The sequence below is a fragment of the Apaloderma vittatum genome, unplaced genomic scaffold (assembly GCF_000703405.1).
Source record: "Apaloderma vittatum isolate BGI_N311 unplaced genomic scaffold, ASM70340v1 scaffold13452, whole genome shotgun sequence".
Lineage (NCBI taxonomy): Eukaryota > Metazoa > Chordata > Aves > Trogoniformes > Trogonidae > Apaloderma > Apaloderma vittatum.
In genome coordinates this window covers 12719-26887 of record NW_009704248.1, presented here as the reverse complement: position 1 = coordinate 26887, position 14169 = coordinate 12719, and the positions used below count along the sequence as shown (strand labels likewise).

At 45.0% G+C, this 14169-nt stretch overlaps 1 protein-coding gene across 1 annotated transcript in view; it reads left to right on the top strand.

Moving 5' to 3' along the window:
• Nucleotides 1–210: 210 nt before the first annotated feature.
• RAD54L (RAD54-like (S. cerevisiae)) overlaps nucleotides 211–14169 on the top strand; it is a gene marked incomplete at its 5' end in the record, with an annotated part of 17747 nt that continues 3788 nt past the window's right edge. The window contains 12 exons of the mRNA XM_009864987.1: nucleotides 211–330; nucleotides 1052–1112; nucleotides 2848–2983; nucleotides 3767–3836; nucleotides 6223–6511; nucleotides 6960–7084; nucleotides 8834–8984; nucleotides 10826–10952; nucleotides 12984–13058; nucleotides 13478–13608; nucleotides 13716–13826; nucleotides 13969–14092. Coding sequence (XP_009863289.1) covers nucleotides 211–330; nucleotides 1052–1112; nucleotides 2848–2983; nucleotides 3767–3836; nucleotides 6223–6511; nucleotides 6960–7084; nucleotides 8834–8984; nucleotides 10826–10952; nucleotides 12984–13058; nucleotides 13478–13608; nucleotides 13716–13826; nucleotides 13969–14092 — 1520 coding nt within the window. The remainder of the gene's footprint in view (nucleotides 331–1051; nucleotides 1113–2847; nucleotides 2984–3766; nucleotides 3837–6222; nucleotides 6512–6959; nucleotides 7085–8833; nucleotides 8985–10825; nucleotides 10953–12983; nucleotides 13059–13477; nucleotides 13609–13715; nucleotides 13827–13968; nucleotides 14093–14169) is intronic.

Here is a 14169-nt window from a genome sequence, read left to right as displayed (position 1 = left end):
AGACTTCAGGGCATGGTGACCTTGGTGGTGTTGCTGCCTCCTTCCTTTGGCAGTGGGCATGAGTAATGATTGTGTCTGTTCGGAGCTGCTCAGCTGGCTGGGTGGATTGTGTGTGTGTGGTTAGGTGCTTACTGAGTGTGACAGCGATGCATCTATCTTCTGGTCTCACCAGCTGTCCCTGAGTTGTTTTGTGGTGTTTCTGTTTTTCAGACTCGGAAGAGACAGAAGCCTGTCAGTGAGACAGAGAGTGGAGAATGTTACAGGTCACCTTTCCGGAAACCCCTGGCTCAGTTGACCAATAGACCTCACTGCCTGGATAGCAGTCAACATGTAAGTGGGTGTAACAGGTGGCACTCTGTGACAGGTGGGTTGCATGTGGAGCTCGTTCATCAAGGGAATCCAAATCCTTGCACGGACCATTTAATCAGAGGTGTTTTGGAAGTGCTGTACACACACAGAGTCTTCAGTAAAGATCTTTTGCTAGCTCCAGCCATTTAACATTGAAGGAGGTATGTGTGAGGCGCTTTCTATAATGGAAATCCTGAATAGGAAAGTTCCGTGGGGTGTAGGTGAAGGACAGTGCCCAGGGATGTGGTTAGCATTACATAGATGGCTCAGGTGCTATCTGCTTCATTCTAGACTTCTGCTCCTGGGCTGGCTGGGTGCTCACTGGGTGGTCATGGGTGTTTCTACTGGGAAATGAATTGCCTGACTGAATAACCAAGGCAGAGGGAAGCAATAGCATTTAAAGAAGTGAATAATGCTGGTGGGTTTAAGAAGATAGGAGTTACGAAAAATCAATTTCATGCATTAGAAAACCCAGAGGAAAATAATTTTGAAAAATGGAGTTGAGGGGGGAGAATTGTGGTGGTTTTTTACTTTCTTCCTTTTTGATATTTTTGAAATTGTTGGAGTTGAAGCTTGAGTAGATTGAATAGAAGGTCTCTGAGCACTTGGCAAAATTGAGCTTTTAAAAAATGTCCTGGACATGCCTTCCTGAGCAGTCTCTTATTTCAGATTTCTTAGGCATGTTTTCTTTCTGAATTCCTAGGAGGCTTTTATCCGCAGCATTTTGTCCAAACCCTTCAAAGTTCCCATTCCAAATTATAAAGGTAAGTTGAGGAAGTTTAAGGATTTTCTGTGTTGACTGACTTGGGTAAAACTGATGATGCTCTGGCCTGTCAAATATATCTATGGGGATTATTGTTATTTTTTTGCACTGATGCATATGTTCCAGAATTCCTGACTTAATTTTGAAAGAAAAATACTGGCATATTAGCAAAGTCTTCATATTTCTTATTAGTGTTTAGTTTGGATAATCTTATATTTCAAAATTGGATTTTGTATTTCTACTGCTATGTATGTGATGTAGTGCCAGAAGATCGTATGCCATATTGCAAATATAAAACAAGATGAATTCCAAGCAATGAAGGTTTACCATCTAAATAATACGCTAATGGTACTAACAGACAGAAGGCTGTAGGTGAAAAAGATAGTATGTGCCAGTTTTCTTTATGCTTGGCTTGGTGTTTTCAGTCTCAGAGTGATCTTAAAGAAAGGCGGTTTTGAAGTTCAAAGCCTCAGCTGGTTTGAATCAGTGAAACACAAGATCTGTCCCCTTCTTTCACCCTCCAGCTGAAAAACTGAAATGTAGATCAGCCAGTTTCACTCAAACTTTAGTTATAAAAATATGTCTGTAAGCAGACACAGACTATGAAGTGACATGCCCCAGAAGAGTTTGACAAAATTAGTTTGTGGAAAAGCAGATTCGTCAGGAGGCCGAAACAGAACGGTGATTGGGGAAGCTGCTCTCTGTGGCTGTTATCTTGTTCTCTTAATTGGGAGATGAGGCTGTTCAACGCGCTCTTTTCTTGGTGTGTGCACACTGTTGTCTCAGCTTGTGATACGCTCTCGTTTTGCAAGGAGTGTTAGCAAGCAGCAGGCAAATTGACCCTGCTTGCATCTTTTCCAAACAAAATCAACCCTGGGAGCACAGCTGCCTGAGTTTTGTTGGCTAAAGGGATTTCTCTGAATGTCCTTTTTGTGTTCGTATCCATTCCAAATCTGTGGCATCAAAATACAGTACTGGGAAGAGGGACTCGTGCTTGGTTTTTGCTTTTCACAGAAATTGGCTCCAAGGCCAAACATCTACTGTTGTCCAGCAGAGAGAAAATAATACTCTAGCCTAGGCAGTATGGTAGTAAGTATGATACTGTGAAACTTCATTGCTGTTAAAGTCAACTTTGACCTTGCATAGAAGATACAACTCTGTCTAAGTCTGGGTTAGGTTATCCAAAAAGAGTATTTGACGCAGTATATACTGTGTATGTGGGGATGTGTTTATTGAGCTACTGAGGTGTAGGTTCTCAGATCCTGCTCGTCTTTCAAAAAGCTAGAACAGCCACCTTTGGGTACTAGGAGTGTCTCTGATGCCAAGATATAGCTGAGGAGATGTACCTGTTCAGATGCCAGTGGCACAGGTCTGAGATGAAGCTGTCGGTCACCTTGCAAGACAGCTCATGCTCTTGCAGGCTGGTGTATATGGCACCTGCTGCACGCAGTCGTACCTGTTCTGGTGCGCCCAGGGTGGCAAGTGGTGCCATTGCTCCACCTTTGCCTCTGCTCCTTCACTGCATTCTTCCCTGCGGCAGAGCTGCCTGCTGTGTGCTGGCAGAGTGCTGCCAAACTACCACCCTGCGTGGGTTTTCTGTCTGCACCGGTTGTACCTGCATCTTTGCTCCAGCACCCAATTAATTCACCATTCTTAAATGTAATCAGACTCTTCTGCAAGGCTCTGCTTTCAGGAAGTTGTTCTTTGAGTTGTGTGCCTTTGGTTTTTTTTTTCAGGGCCACTGGGCTTGCGTGCACTGGGTATCAAACGGGCAGGGCTGAGGAGTCCTCTCCATGACCCTTTTGAGGAAGGAGCTCTGGTTCTGTACGAGCCCCCGCTGCTGAGTGCCCACGACCAGCTGAAAATAGACAAGTGAGTCATCACCTGGCACAAATGCTTCAGCTCTGACCTCCTTGTACGTGTAGGTTTATGTGTATTCTTCCCAAATGTGTCTGAGCTGGGGTCTGAACATCAAGGGAAGTTTGGTTCCAAGTATTCTGCCTCTGAACAGGTTCAGGTATGGTAATAATCAAAGGAGTGTACCGATGCTGCATTGTCTGTTCTTCCACACACTGTTTCATCTACCGCTCATTAGAAATTTAAACCTGTTGCAGGGAATGAGGATACACACATGGAGAAGCTGCTTGGAAAATCTTATGGCTTATTTGTCAATCAGGAAACATCATCACCTGGGTACCAGCAGAGGAAGATGGCTGACAGTCAAATGTTAGGCTGCCTAATGGCTTTTGTTCTGAAGGAGTTTATTCTGTTCTGTTGTTATAACTTAAAAGGGCTGTTAGCTGGATCTTTGTGGACAGAAGAGGGGGTTCCTCTCTCCAGTAATGCAGTTACAGTATTGTTATTGAAACAAGGAAAATAATAATGACCTTTTAACTGTGTCTCTGAACTATATTCTACCCTTGTTTTAACCACAGCTCGAACACATGGTTTCACTGATGTTTTAGATTGTAGATCAGGGCCCTGTGACTTCATTCTCAGAACTGAATTAATCCATTTTTCACTTTCTTGTTGGCAGTTGCTTCCCTCATGCCTCTGAGGAGTCCTCAGTATTGCAGTGAGATTTAGGAAAACCTAAACATATGCTGTGCTGAGTTCATTAATCACGCTGTCTTCTTCCTTGACTGTCTCCTGCAGGGACAAAGCACCTGTCCATGTTGTGGTGGATCCTGTCCTCAGCCGTGTTTTACGGCCCCATCAGAGAGAAGTAAGTTTTCCATCAGGACCTGAGGGTATGGCTGGAGGCCTCGGTGCATTTCAAAAAGCTGCAGTTCCTCTGCTGGAATTGTTAACTAACCACTGTGAGGTCTACATAGACCTCACAGATTAACAGTCTGTGACAACCTAACAGACTACTCATCTGTTGCAAAGTGAAACATTCGTTTTAACCATCCTCTTAGAGGCCTGACTGCTGCAAATATTCTCTGTCCTGGGTTAAATAAGAGGACGTACTGGAAATACTACAACAGCCATGTTTGTTCTTAAAAATGTAGGAATTTACTCCTTTTTTGTGTGTAAGAACTCCCAGCCTAAACATGATGCTGCCCAATGCACAGGTGTGTTCTCTGTGGGGCTGTAGGTCAGGTCAGCTGATAGTGGAAACTGTGGAGCTTCTGGTTACGTAAGTCTAGGGAGTACGTTGGCTGACTTTGTGTCACCAGTAATACCTTAGGAAAAGACAAGAGTCTGCAGAGAGATGGGATCTTGCAGAGTCAGGGCTGAAAGTCCAGCCTTTATTTATCTTGAAGTCTGGAGGTGTTGCTCTGCCGAGTGGAGCTCAGCGTGGAAGGTGATGGGATATAGTTGCAATAAATTGTGTTACAGCCTGGCCTTGAATTGGTCAGGGCCGACTGTCCATCACTCTTTTGCTGGTCAGCAGAATTTACTGGATCCGCAGTCTCTGTTTGAGCCAGGGAACATTGAAGCTATTCTTTCTGGTACCATGGTCCCCAGCGTAGTGTGGAATAGATTCCTACTTCATCGTGTTCTTTTTGGAGGCTATCCTTGTAGGTGTGACCTGTTCCTGACCTATGTAGGCTTAGAATTTATCAGTGGGGAGCAGCAAAAAAAGTTTTATGTCTTAAATATGTGCAATGTTACAATATCAAAGCAGTGAGCACTAATCTCCAAATATCTAATGTAGGTATCTGGACAGTTTGAAGTTCATTGCAGTTGCAGTGTGTTATCGTTTAAACATAGAGGCAGCACAGCTGGAAGCTGTGATTGCTGATCTTGCAGGCTAAGCAGGTCAAGCTGGATGTGCCCCTGCGTGAGAGATCTTCAGATGGCTCTGAGAGGGCTGTAAGCTGCTCCTAGCTTGTGCTTTTATCTCGGAGTTGGTACTGAAGCTGTGTAATGCTTGTCTCTGGGTATGTAGCTGGAGGCATTCTGTTTTGGAGTAAGGTACTGCCTGCTGGCGTTTTTGTCAAGTAATAATAGTTATGCTGGTGTCCTAGGCACACTGTCTGGTTTTGACAGCTAGGTATCTGTGGTGAAGCAGTCTCTCTTCTAGTCTGACTAATAAGCCTTTGCCTGCTGAGATTCCTGTGCTGCTTTATTCAGGTGGTGCTCCCAGACTGTTGTACAACTTTGCTCCACCTGTGCCCTGCCTTTTGCCCACTTGCTGAGAAGTTACCCACCCACCTGGATCCCAGTCAAATGCACTCTTTTAGTCAGTAACGTATTTTGTAACTGCTCAATGGGCTTAAATAATCCTCGTTAACCTGTTATTAAGGGCCTAAGAAAGAAAGAAGCACAGAAAATTACTTGGAAATGCAGGGTGCCCCATCTTCCAGTCCTGAGCACAGAGGGGTGAATCTATCCGGGTGTGTTTAGGTTGTGCCTCTCCCTGCTCTGTTGACACAGTGCGGGGAGCTTGTGTGTTCCCAGCACAATTGCCTTGGTGCTCTCTGACTCCGTATCATCATGTGGTAGAGGAACATTTTGCAGAGTCTGTCTCTTTATTGTTTTTTTGGGGTTTTTTTTTGTATTTATTTTTTCTCCCCTTTTTCTTTATGTCTTGGTGATGTGTCAGAGCCTAATGCAGAACTGAGCTCTTCCACCATGCATCGTGGGCTGTAACCTCAGCCCTATGTCTTTGAAGCTAAATCTGTTTTGGACCTTGTGAGTCATTGCACTTCTAGGCAGAAGCAATGAGGGCATACTCTTTGATTCTGTGTGTTTAAAACTGCCTAATTGGGTATTGTTAAAATGATTAATCTCCTTAGAGTGGTTGATGCAGGTCAGCTGATGGCCTGGGCCTATCTGATGTGTCTAAGGGTAGAAATTTCTGGGAATTCATGTCAGGAAGCTCGTTATAATTGTATGATTAAAATGTTTTAAGATTTTGTACATGTTGTAAGGTATGTATTGGCACCAGTAATGTTGTTCCAGACCAGATGTGGCTGCATTTTAGCTGCGTCTCGAGTGATTTCCCTCTGTCTCATTAGAACGCTGCACATCCCCAGGGATGTGTTACACAGATTTGCTGTTTGTTGTAGTATCAGTCCTGTGCATTGTGGTAATGAGGCTGTAATAAAGTTGTCATTCTGTTGATGTCCCCATCCTGCTCTGAGAGAACAATTTTTTGGCAGGGAGTGAAATTCCTCTGGGACTGTGTGACGAGTCGACGGATCCCCGGGAGTCATGGCTGTATCATGGCAGATGAAATGGGGCTGGGTAAAACCCTGCAGTGCATCACGCTCATGTGGACGCTCCTCCGGCAAAGTCCGGACTGCAAGCCTGAAATTGAGAAAGCCATGGTGGTGTCTCCCTCCAGCCTGGTGAGAAACTGGTACAATGAAGTAGAGAAATGGCTGGGGGGAAGGATCCAGCCACTGGCCATTGACGGAGGCTCCAAAGAAGAGATTGACCGTAAATTAGGTACACAAATGTTTGCAAATGATATGGTTGGCTGGTTTACATCAAAATCTTGCATTGGAAGAAGCCTACAGTAGCTGATGTGAACATCTCTGAGCTGTCATTAGAGCTCTGGAGACTGATGAAAGTCCCTTCACTAACATGTTTAAATGAGGCCCTTGCTTGTTTGGTAATAGTTGTTCTTTTGGAATAATCCGAGTCCACTCATGCGTTTAAGTTAGGACAGTCCCAGTGCAGCCCAGGACAGGAGCGGGCAGAGGTGGGAGGAGGATGTAAAAGGGGCAGTTGTGGGGAGAAGAACACGGATGGAAGGGCTGCTACAGAGTAACAAACCAGACATATTTTCCCTAGCTTTTTAAGGCAAAAGTTTTGACCTTGCAGCTTGAACCTCTTTCTATTTTTTTTTTCCCCTCATCTTTCTTTTTTTCCTTTTCCCCTTTTCCATCTGCAGTTGGCTTTATGAACCAGCGTGGCCTGCGAGTGCCTTCACCCATCCTGATCATCTCCTATGAGACCTTCCGACTCCACGCCGAGGCGTTACAGAAGGGCAGTGTGGGGCTGGTCATATGTGATGAGGTACAGGGGAATCTTTACGGAGAGTCTCTTCCTGGTATTGGGCAAAACTCGCTTTGCTTTCTTAAAAGGGGGGAGGGCAGGTAAACAAGGTTTACCTGTGAACAGTGCCCATTCTGGTGTTTGAGAGGCTCTGGGAAACTGGCTCATCCATACTGAGTGACCCTGAACAAGAGAGGGTGTTTTCAGGAGCTGAGATAGGAAGCCACTTTCTAGATACTTGGCAGGATGGGAGCTCCTTCTAGGCCCTTCTCTGTGTGAAATATGTAGCAGAAAGGAGGTCCCCTGCCTGTCTCTGACTCTGAAAGAGATCTTTGTTAGGGTTGGTAGTGCCCTGTTGTGCTGATCTGGTTTTCATTTGTTTCCGTCTTTGCTAAAGTGAGAAATGCTTCCCGTTTGGCCTGGCTTCGTGTTCTGCCCAGCAATTTTTAACTTGTCTCTATTTTGAGCGATAGGTTGGACTGGAGACTCCGGAGGTTCTCCCAACCTAAATGATGCTGTGATTCAGCAGGCTTTCGTGGGTAGTGTTGGCTGCCATCAGCCACTTTATCTGGCTGCCTTCATTCTGTGCTAGTGGGGGCATTTCCATGGCAGGACCCTCTTCCCTCCTGTACAGTCTCTTGCTTGGGGTAGAGGTAGGAGAGCTGGGTGAGGAGTTACCTCATGTCCTGCTTGTTCAAGAGGAGATAGACCTGGCTTGACTCCCCCCTCACTGGCTGCTGGATCTAGCTTTGCTGAGCTTGTGTTGTTAAGCTTTGCTTTCACATGGCTCAAATGGAGTTGGGTCTTCATTTATTGTGTCCTGTTTGTGGTTACAGGTTGTGAGAGCCAGAGATGCTCTGAAGGACAAAATAAAACAAATGCCCTCTGCCTCCTTGAAGTGAAGCTGGCAGCCTCAGCCACTGTTGTGTCCTCTGCCGCCAGTTAGAGGGGATTTGTTTAATAGCGGTGCCACCCTGTGGTTCCGTTTTGTATTTGCTAGAACAGTGCTGACAGGAGCTTAAAAAAAGTGAGCATCCTCACAAGTATAACACTCATCCTCCTTTTGTCTACCGAGTCTGTCACTGCCTACACCTCTCAGTGCCCCTGGGATGGGGGCAGCAGCTAGGGGTGCAGGGAATGCAGGTCCTTGGCCTTCTGTCTTCCACGAATTCCTAATAAATACTCAGCTCTGCAGTGGTCTGGCACTTGTAAAAAGCATCTCATCAGTTCTGCTTTGTCCTGCAGCATAGCACTCAAATGCTAATAACGCTGCTTTTCCCAAGCCACGTTGTTAAGTGGGCCCTTGCATTTAGATTACCCCCATAAGAGGTGCAAAACCTCTTTTTTATTAGTGTGCAAAGGCCTGGCAATCCCAGATGTAGGTGGTTTGATCTTGACCTTGAGTGATGCAATGTTACTGGTCCAGAGTCTGGTGCCTAGTGTTGGTAGCTGAAAAAATCCCCATCTTTGAAGAGCAAACAGTTTCATGGTAGGCTGTCTCGCCTGGGTGTGACTCAGGTGTTCCTGGTCTGGGAAGCTTGGAATGTTGTGTTTCCTCGTGTAATGGCTTCAGGTTTCCCATCGGATTCTTGCCATTGAAAAAGAAGTCTGTGGCAGCAGTTGAATACGCTGTCAGGAATGGGAAAAGTGGTGGGATGTCATGTGGGAGATACAGCATATCACTGCTGATGAGGATTTCCAAGCTGCTTCACATCCAGGCCTGTGGATTTATCAGCTTCATTCCTTTTTTTTTTTTTTTTTCCCCTAAAGGGCCACAGACTGAAGAACTCTGAAAATCAAACATATCAGGCTCTCAACAGCTTAAATACGCCTCGACGAGTCCTGATCTCAGGCACTCCCATTCAGAATGACCTGCTTGAGTATTTCAGCCTGGTGCACTTTGTCAATTCAGGCATCCTAGGTAAGAATTGAACATATGAGAGAAGTGATGGGGGGGAAGTTGCTGGCAAGGCCTCCTCTAGCTACCAGTGCCAGCAAAGCAGCAACCAAGGTCGTGTACAAGTTGGAGACTTATTCTCCTTCAGTTTGTATCCAGAAATTCTAGATCTGGGTCCCCTGTTCTAGAGGCTGCGTATCATCAGAACTGTGCTTCAAGATTGTAGTTTGAAGTACTCCCTTCTAGCAGGTATTTTCACAGGGGAATTAGTTAAGGTAAAATGACTATATGACCGTGAGTACTACATGGTTGATCTTGTGTAGCTGTTCTGGTCAGCCAAAATGTCCACATAGGCTGGGAGTTTATCTGCCAGTAAGCCCTTGGAGATTGCAGGCGCTGCTGGGCAGGAAGAGCCAGCCTGTAATGGGACTTCCAACAACACTCCCAGGCTGTAACAAATTCAAAAGTCTAAGCTAGGAGTGATATCTTTGTAGGGGAGGCTCCAGGGAGAGGAGGGTTTGACATGACATGCTCCCAGTGTTTAGTACAGAGGCAGCCGGGGAGACAGCTTTTCCCTGCTTTCTCTCTTGTATCCATGTGGCACAGGAGGTTGGAGTGACTGGTGCAAGGCAGAATGATGTACCTTGTGACAGAGCTAAGCAGCAAAGCCTGAATCTCTGACAAGCTGCCATCCCCTTTCCAGATAATCTGAGAGAAAGCGGAGGGTAATGTGTCTAGTGTTTGGAGTTTTTTTAAGGCAAGGGAGGGCTGCAAATATGGGGTTAACTTCATCTGAGATAGAAAGAAAGAAACCTGGAGGAGAGATTAGTCTGAGTTTTCAGGATCAAATGCCTTGTACAATTGCTGGTAGCAGACTGAAATATTCTGCCTCTGATTCCCGTGCTCTGCTTATGTCTGCAAGCTCTGTTTTCATTTCAAAAACAAACTAGTCTTTGCATCCTCTTCTGCATCACTGAACTGGGAGCAGGTCTGCTGCTTTCCAGTGTGGAGCAGCTTGGCTTTGTCTTGAGAGGTATTGTTTTGTGTGTCAAGGAATCAAAATAAACCAATCTGTAAATCATTTCCTTGTTGCTGTAACTCATCACCTATGTTTGTCTCAGGTTGTTTGGCTAGTTCAAGAGGCTTCTCATTAATTCTAGTGCATGCACAACTCTAGTTAAACACCGTTAATCAGATTTTTAGTCTTAAAAGCAGCATTTGGGCTGTATCCTTTTCTGTTGAGCTGTTCTGCCCCCAAGGAAATGATGCGATGGGGTGATAGATGTTCTACATCAGCTTTTTTCATGTGCTTCAATTTTGGTCAGTTATTACAGGGACTTAATGTGATTTCCCCTGCCCCCTTTGACCTGTACTTTGGGCAAGACTAGGCCCGCTGTACTTTCAGTTCATTCTCTCAGAGGTGAGGTTAATACTGTAACTACTACCAGCAAAGCTGCATGCATGCAGTAGTCGTTTTTCCCACTTTCAACCTCTGACCAGTAATAAGCAACTGGTTCCAGATAATTTTGGCACGCGTAATGCCTATGCTGTTGTTTGCAAGTACAAAATCTGGGAGTAAAATATAGCTGGAATGTGAGCAGAACCAGTACATGCATGACTGGACTTGGGTTTAACTAAAATTATATGGCCTTTGGCAGTGCATTAACATTGGAATACAAAATTATTTTCTGTTGTGCAGATTTGCCTGTCTTTCTTGGCTAGAAAGGAAAACAAATCATACCGATGGGGCGACAGTTTGTTTTATCTGCTGGGCTCCATGCTAGTGGTGTGATAATGGGGCTGTGGGGTACTGATCAAAGGTTATTTGGTAGTAGTTGTCGTCTTTTCGTTTCTGTTTTCAACAGGGACGGCACAGGAATTTAAAAGGCATTTTGAAATTCCCATCTTGAAAGGCAGAGATGCAGATGCAAGTGAGGCTGAGCGACACAAAGGAGAAGAGAGGCTTAAAGAGCTCATCAGCATTGTGAACAGGTGAACTTCATCCCTCTTCTCTTTGCAGAGCTTGTGCGCAAACCCTGGGTGAACATTGGTCTCCTTCCAAATTACAATTGTAGCTGTAATGAATTCTCTTGCTAGCTACATCTATTTAGCAAGTGATTGTGCAAGTATTTATTGCATAAGAAATCTGCATAGCATGTAGCTTTAGTCTGAAAAATAGCATGTTGACATGGTGCAGTTAGCTATAGTCACCCCCAAGCAAACGTACTCAGATACTGAATCGTGATTTGACTCTTCTGTTTCTGTTTTATCCTGGAATCTAAAGAGTCAGGCAACATCCTTTTATTTGTGCTAATGTAGCTCCAGTGTACGCTGGGTCAGACTTGAGATCCATCGAGTCTGGATGTTGAGTGGCAGGCAGAAAGAGCTTAAGGAATGCTGCTCAGTCCTGCTGTTGATTGTCAAAGCCACAAATGAGTCCAGCTCACATAGCTGTGTTGCGTCTGTAGGGCTAATGGGATTAGACTACTGGTGTCAGAGATGTGACTCCTCATCCTGAAGAATCACCTCTGTGATGTAAAATGCTGTCTTCTTTCTCTCTGGTTGATTTTTGATATTTGTTTAAACCTCGTTTCTTTTCTATTCATGAATACAACCAATTTATCTACATTTGCTGGCAATCACTTGTCTCTAAGAACTCTTTACTAGAGACTCTTGAATTCTCAGCATTGCTGGTGTCTTCATTTCTCTTTCTTCTTTTAAATCTGAGCTTTTGGAACCATCACAAACAATCCTGCAGTTCATAGTCATGGTAAATTGAATTTCACACCGAGTACAGCCTCTCTGTAGAGACAGCCCTTCCCATGACTCAGGTCAGCTTGCAGAAACCTAAGAGAAAGGAAAGATTGGGAGGAAAAAAGTATATTCCTTCTTTCTATAGTTGATGGAAAAGGAATGTAAAAGCGTATTCAGTAATGCTTGTGTCTGGCTGTACTGAGGTCTGTGTCCTTCATTGTGCAACGCTCATGATACACAAATAGGGAAGGTAAAGCACATAAGTTGTATAGATGAATCAGTTGAATTTGGTTGGAATTACAAATGAGACAGTTACGCAAAGATGTGCAGAATCATAGGCATAAGGCTGGAAGGGCCCTGGAGAAGGCATCTAATCCATCTTGTGGTCCTAAGGTAGAAGGTGTGAGACTAAACCATCTCTTACTTAACCTCTACCCAGTGTTGAAGACCTTACCAATTCCCCGGGACACTTTTTCCAGGGCATCATCATCTTTGCAGTTAGAAAATGTTCTTAATGTGTAACATAAATCTTCTTTACTGTAGTTTTAAGCCTTTTACTTTTCATCCTACTGCGTATGAGTTTGGAGACCAGATTATTTCTTTCTTTAACAGCCTTTGACAGATTTTGGAGCTGTCATATATCCCTGATGTTTCCTGGCAGAACTGGGTTTCTGCACCTCTTTCTTATTCTGGTTGCTCAGTTTGGCATGTTTTCTAGTCTGTCCCATCTTTCTAAAATGTAGTAGAACAGCTCCATGGGGCATTTCTAGAGCCCCAAATGATATGCCCTTTGAAATCTTGGGCCAGACAATGAATCCACCCTGACTGAGGAAGACTATGAAGTTATTACATGGGGAGCTGCCTGCTTGTGCTTTGGGTTATGTCTGTGGTGTGTGGTCGTTTAAATCCTGTTCATGCCACTGCTCTGTTGCAGCTTGTGTCGAGAATGCCATTGGTAGTCTGAGCAAGAGCTGAGTTTCTCTTGTAAGGGACTGGCCTCTGTTAGGTGGAATCATGCCTGATCCCTCTAAATCTCATGAACTGAATTTGGAAGCCTCACAATGACAGCTGGGCTCTGCAACATGGGCTGATGGAGTCTCTTAGCATGACTTGGTGTAGATAGCAGGTGTCTGGCTCTTACGGTGTGTTGGACTGTCACAGACTTTTGGAGATATCAAAGGGACTTTTATTGAGCTTGTGAGGAATGATAGTGATGAAACAGGGTTTTGATGTCATCCAAACATCTGATTTTAATTTGCCTCCCTGCAGGTGTTTAATCCGAAGAACTTCAGATATCCTGTCCAAATACCTGCCGGTGAAGATCGAGCAGGTGGTCTGCTGCAGGTACCAGAGAGCTTGTGGTCTGCCTGGGAAATGAGAGGAACCACAGGAAGGACTAAGAAGTTGCAAAAAGACTGTCAGTGTGGTGACTGCTTCCCTCCTAGAAGTCAGGCTGTAGCCACTGGCAATATGTTGCTTTTCCTCCTGAAGCGGGAATGGACAACCCACAACTGGTGGTTCTGCCAGCCAGCTGGCATGCTCTGGGCAACCGAGCCCCAGGCTGTGCAGAGTATCTGCAAGCTTCTTTTTCAGCTCGGGGCTAAGACACCAATGCTCTGCCATCAGCCATAGAGACAGCTCTAGGCTGTCTGTGCTGTCGCTAAAAAAACTGAGCTAAAAGGAATGCACTGTGTAGAAGGTGGAGGAAAGATGGGGTTGGTTTGGGCGCAGACTGAGACTGCAGAGCTCTTGTTCTGTTTCAGACTGACACCTCTGCAGGCTGAGCTGTACAAGAACTTCCTGAAGCAAGCCAAGCCAGTGGAGGAGCTGAAGGAAGGAAAAATCAGCGTGTCGTCTCTCTCTTCCATTACTTCCTTGAAGAAGCTCTGCAATCGTGAGTTGTTCGGCTCATGCAGTGGGTTTGATTTTTGCACTGTTGATGGGAGGGGTTTTGAGGTCTCCCTTGTGCACTCCACAGTCTGAGCTCTGTTTGTTTTCCAGACCCTGCTCTTATCCATGATAAATGTGTGGAGGAGGAAGAAGGTTTTATGGGAGCGCTGGACTTGTTCCCTGCTGGTTACAGCACCAAATCTGTGGAGCCTCAACTCTCAGGTATGTAAAACTCAACAGTACAAATGTACTGCCTAACACAGGTAACTGTGAGATTATATTTAGCATCTTAGCAAGTGCCCCTCCAGGTCTGGAATTTGAAAACTTCTGCTATAGCTTTCTTCTTTCTTTCCTTTTTATCCAGGAAAGATGCTGGTTTTGGACTACATCCTTGCTGTTACAAAAAGCACCAGTAACGACAAGGTGGTTTTAGTGTCTAACTACACTCAGACACTGGACCTGTTTGAAAAGCTCTGCAGGAATAGAAGGTCTGTCTATTGGCTTCATTTACTTAATCCTGCAAGACTGTACATGCAGCCTGCACTGTAAAAGAAAGTGGTTGTTT